General features: G+C 35.7%; 1 protein-coding gene across 1 annotated transcript; it reads right to left on the bottom strand.

Moving 5' to 3' along the window:
* Positions 1 to 10736: 10736 nt before the first annotated feature.
* Positions 10737 to 12880, bottom strand: LOC145117571 (vacuole protein). The gene is made up of 6 exons (XM_079053865.1): positions 12510 to 12880; positions 12327 to 12422; positions 12004 to 12044; positions 11355 to 11472; positions 11150 to 11230; positions 10737 to 11002 (listed from the first exon to the last, which is right to left on the bottom strand). Exons 1-6 carry the CDS (start codon positions 12726 to 12728, stop codon positions 10946 to 10948), a joined length of 612 nt encoding a protein of 203 aa, XP_078909991.1. The 5' UTR covers positions 12729 to 12880; the 3' UTR covers positions 10737 to 10945.
* Positions 12881 to 13377: the final 497 nt, after the last annotated feature.

Below are 13377 nucleotides of genomic sequence, written 5' to 3' on the forward strand. Positions count from 1 at the left end.
AAAACAAGTAATAGAAAGGGGGTTTCTCTAGTTTTGCAAGACTAGAAACTTAAACAACTAATACTTAGACTACTTAACTAAAAACTAGATAAGCAAAGATTCAACTCAATTCAATAACGAAGGGGACTTCTGTTTAGTTCAACTCAATTGATCCTATGGTTGATATTATGGTAATAGTGCAATGGATTAATTCTTCTATTGGCTACCGATTCAAGTGATTAGCCTTGCGTTCGCTACGATAATCCTTAGAAAACAAACTAACTCAAACAGTGATCAGTTGTCTAATTTAATTTAATTCACTAGATTATTTATTCGGGTTAATTTAGACTTGTAATAGCTAACTAAATTGGTCCTTTAGTTAACCTCTTGCTGATGGTCATCAAACAAGCTCACACATGAATTTACCTAATTTTTCTTATTAATTCTAGTTTCACGTTCGTTAGTCCTAGACATATGATAAAGTGGTCACATAAACATATGGGGTTGATAATTAAAAGATGTTCATACTATTTAATTATCTTCGTATTAACAGAAAATTAGTTATCATTCACACATAAGGTTCTTTAACAAGCTAGAATCAACAAAATCACTAATATTAAATCAATCCTACCATTAATCAAACCATAGTTTCAACATTGTCTCCCCAAACAGAAGCTAAAAGGTTTTAGCTCATGATTAAGGCAGTAAAACACTCAAAAACAAAATCAATTGGTAAAAACATAGTTCAAACAAGAGATTAGGTAAAGAGTAAACTTGATTTTGCCTTAATTCTCCTCAAAATCGAATGTAGGGTTGATTCTTCACTTTCCAGAGCTTCACCAGCGCTTTCAATCGTATCTTAGCCTCCAAGGGTTCCTCTATATGCTAGGTTATCGATCTAAAAGTCCCTTTATATAGATTTTCACAAAACAGAGGCTACTCGGCGAGTCCAGTGACCTACTCGGCGAGTCCGTCACTTAAAACCCGTGTACGGCAAGTCAGCGCGTCCAGAATCGCAAAAGTTCGATACGACTCGCCGAGTAGTCGACCCTACTCGCCGAGTCCGTTTGGAATCAGCATTTTCTCAAAACACGAAAGTCGTCCGAAATTGTGTCTAGTTTTCAGAACAATTTGAATCTCGTCAATCGGAGTTACGGTTCATGAGATATGGCCAAAACACTGACGAGGGGTCAAGCTGCCTAGCAACATCCTTCTTTCTTCAAAATCCAAGATCCAAGCTTCCAATCGCTAGTTCCGCTTCCTTTTCCACCCGAGCATGTCTTTTATTGCTGAAATTGAAATATTAAGCTAATTAAGTACCTTTTGTCCATAAAATGATATAAAATCAACAATAATTAATAAGATAATGAATGATTTCTATGACTAAATAAGCCCATATCAAAATACCCCACACTTGACTTTTGCTTGCCCCCAAGCAAAACCGAATTTTAGCACGCTAATATCACATAAGACAATCCCAATTGAACCCAGCCATTATGCCAAGACCGCAACGCATGCATTTGTGTCTAAATTTTTTCCTAAGGACCCCCCTAATTCTAAATACTCACAATCCTCATAAACACTCGCCCACTTCTTTTGAACAATGCTCATTTTATGCATCCCTCCGAATCCATCCCCAGAAAACTTTTTTAACCTCAAGGTATTTTTGGTCAAGCAACCCAAGCATACATAATCTAGAAAATTACAACTTTTCGATACCACTATGGAGCTATTGGAATTCTTCACTTTTTTGATAATTTGATCTTTGATTTCTTTGAATTCACCACCTTTTGATTTTTGGTATCTTCACTTTTGAATTTCTTCAGAATTTTGATCTTTTGATCTCACACTTTAACTTTGATGCTCCAAAAATTCTTTAAACTTTTCTTGTAATTCTCTCTCTTTTTTTTTACATGTAACTCACTTTTTTTTTCTTTCACTCAAAACCTACATGTTGAAGCAAGGGCGCTCAACTTCAACCTTTATTGATTAAAGATAAAAATTTTCCTGGATACATTTCAAGTACACGATGCTAAACATATTGCATCCCTCAAACTAAGCGAGGTTGTGTTTTTGTCCCATGATTTCACTAGAATAAAGGAGGCCACAGATGCACTATAACGTATATTGGCTCAACTAAACATTTGGGTCTTCATAGAATCATCAAATATAATACTAGCATGATCCTTGATTGCTTTACCAAAATTTTCTAAATTAATCCTAGCAAATTTTATGCAAAATTTTAAAATTTAACTAGTGTAACCAACCCCCTACCCCACACTTAATTTATGCAATGTCCCCATTGCATATCATGCATGATAAAGAACAATAAAAACAAGGAGAGAATTGGAACAAACTCCCCTGGGATAGTAGTGGCGAGGTTGATATCTCTTCTCTTCAGCTCCATCTTCAACTGACTTTAGACATGGGAACAGCTCATCCATGTCTTGGGTGTCAACATCTCGTGTGGTACAGTCTTTATAAAAGCTCCAGATATAAGGGAAAAACTCTTGGAAATGCTCGGAAAATGATCTTCAAAGAATAGAACCAATGCCCATATCAAATGTCATCAAATCTTCAGCTCAAAAGTAAGAAGAATGAGCGACTCGTCGAGTAAGTATGTAGACTCGCCGAGTTGAAGCGTAAATGGCAGAAGAATCGTGAATTTTCACATGGACTCGGCGAGTCCATAAGATGCACTCGGCGAGTAGACCGCTGTGTGACAAAAATTTTATTCTGCCCAAGTCCGTTTCTGATGTATGGGGTTATATAAACTATAATTTCCCTCATTTTTCTTCAGGGAATAAACACTCTTTAACCCTTCTATCTATTGGACTCATAGCTTGACTCAAAACTTCGTTTCCTCTCTCGCCTAGACTCGATTTCTCGCTTCGTCAACCTTGACTCTAGACCCTCACATGCAATCCTAAGCTTCAAACTGAAAAGATCAAAACAACACACAAGTAATAGAAAAACGAAAACAAACATCAAAATTAAAATCCTAAATTACCCTAATAAACTAGAAGTTTAAAAAGAAAAAGAAAAGCAAACTCTAATGACGGGTTGCCTCCCGCAAGCGCTTCTTTTTGTGCGAGTCTTGAGCTGGACTCTCAACTTAATAAACTTCTAATAAAATCAATGCCAATCCATCTGTTGCATTAAATATTTTCTGTGGACCAATTTGTAAAATTTGGCTCTTTTCTTCTAAAATTGGCCAAACGAGCTTGAATACATAAAACCCAAGAATTCTGACAAGGGTTGGGACCGGTCGGGTACTAATCAGAAATGGATCGCGCTTCAGAACTTTCTCCAAAGTTGGAATCGTCACCCCATGCTTCGAAACACAAACCGGAAGAACAGGGGACCATGTCGTGGTAATGGTCAAACCACAACTTGGTTCCTGCAATTCAGCTTGTTCTTGTTCTTCGTCCGACCTCTCTGCTAACAACCTTTCCAGCTCCTCCAAATCTCTTTCTGGATTAAATTCTTCATCTTGTAACTTTAGCTCTTGTGACTCAAATTATTCTTGTTTATTAGGCAAGATGTTATCTAACCATCTTCCAAATTCCTTCAAATCATCATCTGAGTCATATTCCTCATCTTCTAGCTCTTGTGACTCAGATGTCCCTTGTGTGTTGGGCAAGATGTTATCTAACCATCTTCCAAATTTCTTCAAATCTTCATCTGAGTCATACTCCTCATCTTCTTGCTCAATTTCCTGTACTACTTCCTCAAGAAAAGCATCAAGAGCATCGAGATTTGGAAAATACATAATAAATAAAAATAAAAATAAAAATAAAAATTAAACTAAATAAAAAAAATTAATCAACAAAAAAAAATGATAACAATTAGCAAATAAAATTAACTATTTAGAACCGTTCCCCGGCAACGGCGCCAAAAACTTGATGTGTGTAAAACCAACTAGTTTTAATCCTACTAACTTAAACACAAAGACGAACACACGAAAGGCAGTGTACCTATCGATTAGCAGTTTAGTTCAGGTAAGTAGGGTATCGAACACAGGGAACGGTAAACAATTAAAAGAAATGCTAATATTATCTAAATAAAACAAGTAATAGAAAGGGGGTTTCTCTAGTTTTGCAAGACTAGAAACTTAAACAACTAATACTTAGACTACTTAACTAAAAACTAGATAAGCAAAGATTCAACTCAATTCAATAACGAAGGGGACTTCTGTTTAGTTCAACTCAATTGATCCTATGGTTGATATTATGGTAATAGTGCAATGGATTAATTCTTCTATTGGCTACCGATTCAAGTGATTAGCCTTGCGTTCGCTACGATAATCCTTAGAAAACAAACTAACTCAAACAGTGATCAGTTGTCTAATTTAATTTAATTCACTAGATTATTTATTCGGGTTAATTTAGACTTGTAATAGCTAACTAAATTGGTCCTTTAGTTAACCTCTTGCTGATGGTCATCAAACAAGCTCACACATGAATTTACCTAATTTTTCTTATTAATTCTAGTTTCACGTTCGTTAGTCCTAGACATATGATAAAGTGGTCACATAAACATATGGGGTTGATAATTAAAAGATGTTCATACTATTTAATTATCTTCGTATTAACAGAAAATTAGTTATCATTCACACATAAGGTTCTTTAACAAGCTAGAATCAACAAAATCACCAATATTAAATCAATCCTACCATTAATCAAACCATAGTTTCAACATTGTCTCCCCAAACAGAAGCTAAAAGGTTTTAGCTCATGATTAAGGCAGTAAAACACTCAAAAACGAAATCAATTGGTAAAAACATAGTTCAAACAAGAGATTAGGTAAAGAGTAAACTTGATTTTGCCTTAATTCTCCTCAAAATCGAATGTAGGGTTGATTCTTCACTTTCCAGAGCTTCACCATCGCTTTCAATCGTATCTTAGCCTCCAAGGGTTCCTCTATATGCTAGGTTATCGATCTAAAAGTCCCTTTATATAGATTTTCACAAAACAGAGGCTACTCGGCGAGTCCAGTGACCTACTCGGCGAGTCCGTCACTTAAAACCCGTGTACGGCAAGTCAGCGCGTCCAGAATCGCAAAAGTTCGATACGACTCGCCGAGTAGTCGACCCTACTCGCCGAGTCCGTTTGGAATCAGCATTTTCTCAAAACACGAAAGTCGTCCGAAATTGTGTCTAGTTTTCAGAACAATTTGAATCTCGTCAATCGGAGTTACGGTTCATGAGATATGGCCAAAACACTGACGAGGGGTCAAGCTGCCTAGCAACATCCTTCTTTCTTCAAAATCCAAGATCCAAGCTTCCAATCGCTAGTTCCGCTTCCTTTTCCACCCGAGCATGTCTTTTATTGCTGAAATTGAAATATTAAGCTAATTAAGTAACTTTTGTCCATAAAATGATATAAAATCAACAATAATTAATAAGATAATGAATGATTTCTATGACTAAATAAGCCCATATCAGCAGGGCGTACGTGGCCAAAAGCAAAACCTTAATTTTTCGAGCATGAGCCCTATTTAAGCTCATTTATGACCTTTGGACCTTCTCCATTATCAGCCTCCACACCTCTAAATGTTCCTAAAACCCTAGTTTGCTTTGGAGTGTGATCTTTGAGCTTAAAAGTGACTTTGTGGCCCTTTTGGTGTGTATGCAAGAAGAAGAGCTTGGTGTGCAAGCCTTGGACGTGGTTGAGCTTTAAGATCCCGCATCTACATCATCTTAGGAGGCTTTTAGAGGTAAAAATCTCCTACCTTGTTAATCCTTTTGATACTTAGAGTTAGGGTTTGTTCATAAGCTCATTTTTGGTCCATGAATTCTCTTTTGTGAGTTTGAGCAACTCCAGAAGCTTGTAATGCTAGATCTTAGTCCCTTTGGTGTGTTAGAGGCATAAAAATGCTATCTTGATGGTTGTTTTGGCACCATGCATGAGTATAGGTCCTTAAAGTAAGTCTTAATGGACAAAATGGGATGTTGGGCTCCCATAAGGCATGCAAAGGCATAAAGTTGCCAACTTTATGACCTAAGATCCCTTAAGTGACCAAGATCTGGAAGTTGACGAAGTGACTGCATGGATTAAGCACTTAATGGCTAAATATGCTTAACAACTTAGTACGTTGGGCGTACTAAGATGTACGATGTGCGTACTGCCTGAAGATCGAGTACGTTAAGCGTACTGATGATCACGTTGCGCGTACGCCCAGTGGGCTGTTGGATAAGTTTTGGACTTTTGGGACTTTTGGGACTTAACTAGTTATGAGTCTTGGCCTGTTTAGGATAGGTGGGTCCAGTTTTCTATTGTGGGTCTTGCATGACATGGTTTGGTCCTTTTGGGCCATGGAGTTTTTATTGTGGATGGGCCGAATATGGTTAAGCCCATTATGGGACGGGCGAAATGGGGCATATTCTAGGAATTGGACTTAGGTTTGGCCCATGTCTTGAGTCTGTGACCTAATTCTTATTAGGGTAATTTATGTATATTTAGTGTGAGGTTGTCGGATCGGTAGCCGAGCAGTTAGTATTTACCAGCAGACCGAGGTGAGTTTTCTCACTATATCAATGGGTCGAAGGCACCAATGTCGACCCATTACTTGACATGCAGAATGATAGTTGTTTATGTGTTTGTTGACTGAAAGACCTCGGGGGTAGCCCGTGGCACTTGTATGGAAGACCATGGGGGTAGGCCATGGCATTCCGGGGAAAAGACCATGGGGTATCCCATGGCAATCATATGTATGTTGTGTGGTATTTTGCGATTGTATGTTATGTGGTATTTGGGAAACTCACTAAGCTTTTACTTACAGTTTGTATTGTGGTTTCAGGTACTTCCGGTACTAAAGGGAAGGGCCCGACTTGATGGCGCAACATTCACTCCCCATTGTTTTCCGCACTTATTGATATTGTTACTCTGATAATTAAACATGTTTATTCTATAATGGATTTTGGAAACAATTTAAGACTGTAATCTCCTATTTGAAAATGAAAAATTTTATCCGGTTTTTGGGCTGTTACAAGTTGGTATTAAAGATGGGGCACGGGTCGATGTGTTCGACGATGACGTCGAACCCTATAATGGGAGGTGAAGATGGGTTGCACCTGATCCCACATCGGCTTGGAAGGAGAACGAAACATTTCCTTATAAGGGGTGTGGATACCTTCCTTGTCACAACGCGTTTTAAAGTCGTGAGGACAACAGATCCCATAAGAACTCTGTAGTTAAGCATGCCCGAGCGAGAGAAATCCAGGGATGGGTGACCCCTTGGGAAGTTTTCATACCGAGAGCCCAAAGCGGGCAATATTGTGATACGTGCCGGAAGGGGATGTTACACATCCAAATGACCTAGTAGAATATCCAACAAAATAATACTTCTCTGATTTGGGTTCTAATTTCTCTTGAGTTTCATGATGAATGTAAGTCTCACGACCCCATACTTACATATATGCTAGTAACAAAAACCTTCTTTGTTCAAACAAGGTTTAGGACCTTTTCATCAGTTTCTAAGGCATAACTCCAAAAACCGATCAGAAGTGTAGTGTGACTTATCATAGACCGAATCATATCAAGTAATGTCCAGTTTATTCTCTCAACCATAGCATTGTTTTTTGGTGTCCCGGGTGGACTATGAGATAGTCCCATGATTCCTCGGATGATCGTAAAATCCTTGAATAAGATATTCACCACCCCTTTCAGATATAAGAATCGTAATCCTTTTATTTTTTTATTTTCTACTTCGTTTTGGAATGTCTTAAACACCTCAAAGGTTTCATACTTATGTTTAATCATATAAACATAACCTTACCTACTAAAATCATTAGTGAATTTAACAAGTATATTTGACAATATCTCGTGGTATATAAGCTCCAATATATTTTCCCCACTCAGAGTTTCTTATGAATGGTGCTTTTTGTTATCTTTCCTTATAAGAAATACTAACATACATCATGTATTTTTGGTAAAATGATTCCAAAATCTCATTTGCTTCGAGTTTAAGAATGTCGATGTGTTCCTTTTTTATATGGCCCATACTACAATGCCACATATATGTCTTATCTAGATCATTTTTGGATGTAGTCAGATCAACATTAAATATTGAATTATTTTTACTTCGTATGCTTATAATATTTTCATGGATTCCATGAAAAGGGTTTACATTAACAAAAACAACATCATGTTTATGAAGTAAAATCGAACCACTATCAAAACCAAAGTTATAGTCGTATGTATATATATATATATATATATATATATATATATATATATATATATATATATATATATATATATATATATATATATATATATATATATAGGATGAAATGAAATAATGTTTCTTGTCATTTCAAGCAAATAGAAAAAACTAAATAAAATCATAGATAAACCATCAAAGAGAATTAATTCATAGTTCTCATTCCTATCGACATCAACTGTTTACTTGTTGTCCATGATCATGTCTAGTTCTTTGTGTCATAGACTATTAGCTTCCTACTTCCCTTTAGTCCTTACACATTAGTGAAAATGTGAGTATCAAATTTTGTTTCCAATACATAGGAGTTAGAAGTAAATTTAGATGGAGTTCAATCATAAATATATCTAAATCACCATACCTCTTGGGCTTGAGCTTCTTCAGCTCTTCCAAATATTTTAATCACTTACGCCCCCAATGTCATATCACCTTGTCGTGGGAACAAATCGCCTCCTCAAAATTCTTTGATTGGGGTATCTCATAATGAACATTGCCCTTCTATTTGGTCTTGGAGTCGGATTTGGAAGAACCAAATCTTCCCTGATGGCTAGTACGAGAGAAATTGAGCTAGATTGTTTGTATTTTGACATGTTAAACTTTATGGTCTTCAACATGCCATGTAACTTTGTTATAGTCTTTTCCTTGTTATTCATGGTGAAGTCTAAGATGAACTAGTCAAAAACTTGAGGACAATGTTTGTAGCCAACTACTACTTACAAGAAAGATCCATATTTCACTCTTATTTACGAAAAAATTTGTTGTAGTCACAAAATAGGGTTGTTTAAGTAGGTAAGCATATTACCATTTCCGGTCTATATAAAATTCCTAGGTACTTGTAGGATTCATTGACATCTAATATATCATTTAACATGTTTAATTCCTTCCACGTTTATCCTTTCTTGTGATAAGTTTACCATGGATCACAAGTCTAAATGGTAAATCGACCCTAAGAAACTATGATATTCGACCCAATAGTGTAGAGTATCGTGAACATCACATCACTATCCCTATAACCTAACCAACTTGTTAAACTTTTTTTTTTCCCGTGCCGAAAGACTAATAGTTCGGGTGTATATTTCAAGATGGATAAAATGAGATTTACATTTTTAAAACGAGTTTTTGTTTTCTAGTTAAAAGATTTCAACTTACAATTTTAGTAAAATGACAATTTTATACTATTTTAAATTCGTCTATAAAAATAATCTTATAGTTTGCCAAATTTTAATTTGCAAATATCCCTCTTACTGTTTCACACCCCAAAGTAGCAATTCGGAAAATCTAGAATGCCTTCTTCTCTGAACCCTATAACTCAATAACTTGAAGAGTAAGCAAAAACAATGCGTATGTGTGTTTCTTCGGTTAAAAAGCAAAGGAGGGAGAAAAGAGATCATAGGAGAAGAGGGGGAAAAGAGGACAATAGAAGTTTTTTCCAAGTCAACCCTAATTATCTGACTTGCCATCCAGACAATATTTGAATTAACCAGTTAATCACCAATAACTAAAAAACTAATTATCTAGGCATAATCAAATATCCATAATTAAACCAGATGAATAACAAACTAGACCCTCTTATCACTATACCTAATTTTAACTTAGATTGTACTTTGTGTGCAACCCAATAGGCCTATGCAACATTTGTAAAGTTAATAACTTGTTTTGTCGATGAACACATTTCCAACGATAATAACATCATAAGAAGATCCCATTTGATCATCTTCACACTTCTTATCATCAATAATTTCATGATTTTTAGTCCCAATCCATGCTTCAACATGCATCCATTCAAGAATTGAGCACAATTATAGGGTATCGCTCATTCCTTTAGCAAGTACAATTGCAAATTCATCAATTCTTCCTTCTACAAAATAATTCTTCAATCGTGTAACACTAAGATGAACAGCGAATGTTCATCCTGCCATATTTCATATAACTTCGTTTCTTCAGAGTTCTATTTTCTTTTCATTTCCAAATCATTATTCATAATAGTCAATAAGGAGTTATGATCATCAAAATTTGAGAATAAATTAGAATAAGTAGATAGAGACAACCACTTGCTTTATGGATCATCATCGAATAATATAAGTGTTTTCTCTATAGCAATTCATTTTGACAATTACAATATAATTTCATATAACAATCTGAGGTATTATAGATGCATTCACTTATCTTATAGAAATATCTTATTGACATGTTGTATTCGTAGAAATTAACATTTCAATTTCTTTAAAAGGCCTACCTACCTATAATCATTAAAATCCTAATACCACTTGAGGTCAAAATTAACCTTATCGTTGGAAAGTTTCTTTAAAAGTTATGGACTAAATCTACCAATTTTCGAGCAAAAAAACACTTAGACAAATGAAATCTTACAATATCTGATTAATGAGATAAGATCCAAAAACATAATCACCATTTCTAATACTACTTGAGGCCAAAATAAACCTTATCAATCAAACATTTGAATTTCTAACAAAGGCTTACCTACCTATAACATATAATACCCTTTGTCCCACTAAAATCACAACAATTGCAAATTCAAAAAGCAAGCACATGGAATTAATAGCAACACTCTAGCATCAACAATGCTAATTACATCCAAACTTGAAAATCAAGAAATCAAAATCCATTTTTTCATGCACACAAAACTAAAGAATCGGCATCTCCCTACCATTTATCACATAAAAGAAACAACAAATTTATTACTAGAGAAAGATTTTCAGTATAGAATTTGACATTTGCATCATCATGGGGTGTCAACAATGAGCAGTGCCTCAAGTTCTGCTCGACGACGCTCAAGATCCTACAATGTTACCATGTCTTAATAATAAGGAAAAGGTTGAAAGAAATGATACACAAGGGTAAAATGGTCATTTTCATCATTCAGCACTACAGCAATTCAGATGTTCTAACCAAACAACATATTACATCATTAACTTCACAAACTTACCTGCAGATCTTTAATGGCTTGCTGTGATGATACTTCTTTATTTTGGCGAGCACGTTTGAGAAAACCAAGGCAGAGGACACCCTAAAAAAAATTCCAAATTTAGAATGAAACTTTCTTGAAGTTAAAAAGGCATATAGCATAAATCATAATAGGAAATTAAGCTCAAGGACATAAACAATGAAATATATATTTCATTTTGTCTTACTGAAAGAACATAGATGAATCCACAAGCAAGGAGCATGTAACTTGCAATGTCCCGAAGAAGGAGAATCTCATGCCTCTCTCCATATATATCAGGATAAGCTCTTGTCATAACAGCAACACTGAAAATATAACATGTACCTTATAATGATATATATATATTACTAAAGAAAAAACTCCAAATATTATTTAGATTGCACATATTGATACCGAAAAACATGTAAACAATGTCTTTAGTTGCAATAAAAACAAAGCTTAAAACCATAGCAAGAAGCAGTAAATAAAGTCCCAATCAAAGTAAACATCAATAAAAGAAAGTAAGATCTCTCTTAACTTGTTTAATACAGCTCTATTACTTTAGTAGAAAGACCAAGTCATAACATTTAACTAATTTGTCATAATGGGGATCCTCTTAAGAGCTTTCTGATATCACTTTAGAGATAATCATAATGATGTTATTGGATAGCACTACAAAGGAATATGGTAGCTTTTTATCTGTTCAAAAGACAAGAATGGCCTCTCATCAAAAGTAAATCAAGTATCCAGACTTGGAAAGCATAAATTACAATACTGCAGATAATTTGGTACTTTTAAACTATAGTGTGGATGATATAAGTCTATAAAAGGTAAAGTACATGTAAAAATAGACTTACAAGATTTGCAGCATGCCCCTCCCAGCCCAATATTCCAGTACCTGAAACACACGATTTTCAATCAGCAAATCCAATAAGCTCTTAAGAGTTTGAAATCATCTCAAAATTGATAAAATACAGGACTAAATTGGAGGATTTTAACTATTCATATGGTGGTTCTTTATTCTTGAACCACTATTGGCACATAAGACGGGCAGAAATCAAGCAAAGTAGCCCTTTATGTTGATTGAAAAGTAGCATGGGATAATACTTCCATCAAGAATGTATACAGTGTTTCATATAGACTGTAGGCAAGTAAAACGAAAATCGAGATTCGAGACAACCTTCCAGAACTTGATGATGAATGTCCACTCTGTCTCACCGACAATCACAATAACCGCAATGATCACGGCATAACATCGAAAGATACCATCAAATATCTGCAAAAAACATAATATCACGTCGATTTTAGCTAGAAATGTTTTACTACCTGTGTGTAGAGAAAGAGAAATAGATCAACGGCGTACATCTGAAACGTTTTTGAAAGATCTGATGGCAGACAGGACATTAACGATAATGCAGAGAACAGAAGCCATGACGGTTACGAAGCTGAAACACCGACATGTAGCGAGTACCGGGTCCGGTTTGGCCTTGATTTTGGGGTTGGTGCCGCTCGTGTTTGATGAACTGGAGGTGGCAGTAATTATCGGTTGTGACATCTCTCCTTCTTCGATATCTTTCGCCATATTTGCCGGCGAACTTCTTCGGCTGTCGGAACTCAGAATCGCCGGTGATCGAATTAGGAAAGGGCTTGCGTTGTGTGTTATTTTCCGGTGGGCTTCTGCTTGTTGTAATGGATCGGCGTTAACTTGCTCGTGTAAATCACAACCATACAAAAAAACGTGTATTCAATATTATAAATTATAAAAAAAAAAAAAAAATCTATTTATAAAACAATAAATTATAGTAAAGACAACGTCGACAAAATTGCAAAAATAGTACCTTTCGTTTGTCAAAAAATCCCATTTTGGTCCAAACATTTTAACTCTAACGTCACTGCCTCACTGGTTCAAAATAAAATTTTTATTGTGCTTTTAGTCCCTCCAAAATATAAAAAGACGGTAACGGCTGGCACATAGGGACATCGGTTTAAGCTCCCTCAATGGGTAGCTTTATCATATGGAATAGGTCTCTGGCTTGCTCCTGTCTGCTCTTTGGTATCGGAAGAAGTTGAAGGTTGAGAAAGAAGGATCAGATGTGTACGAACAGAATGAACCCCAAATAGAGAAAGCGGACCAAGGGGAGATTCCCCTTTCGATTGGAGTTCTACGGTGGGAAAGAAAGTAAGGAGTTAGAGCTCGGAAGTGAGAACTAGCTTATAGGAGCGAAGCCACC

The sequence above is a fragment of the Lactuca virosa genome, chromosome 5 (genome assembly GCF_052849685.1).
Source record: "Lactuca virosa cultivar CGN04683 chromosome 5, Lactuca_virosa_CGN04683_v6, whole genome shotgun sequence".
NCBI classification, from domain to species: Eukaryota; Viridiplantae; Streptophyta; class Magnoliopsida; order Asterales; family Asteraceae; genus Lactuca; species Lactuca virosa.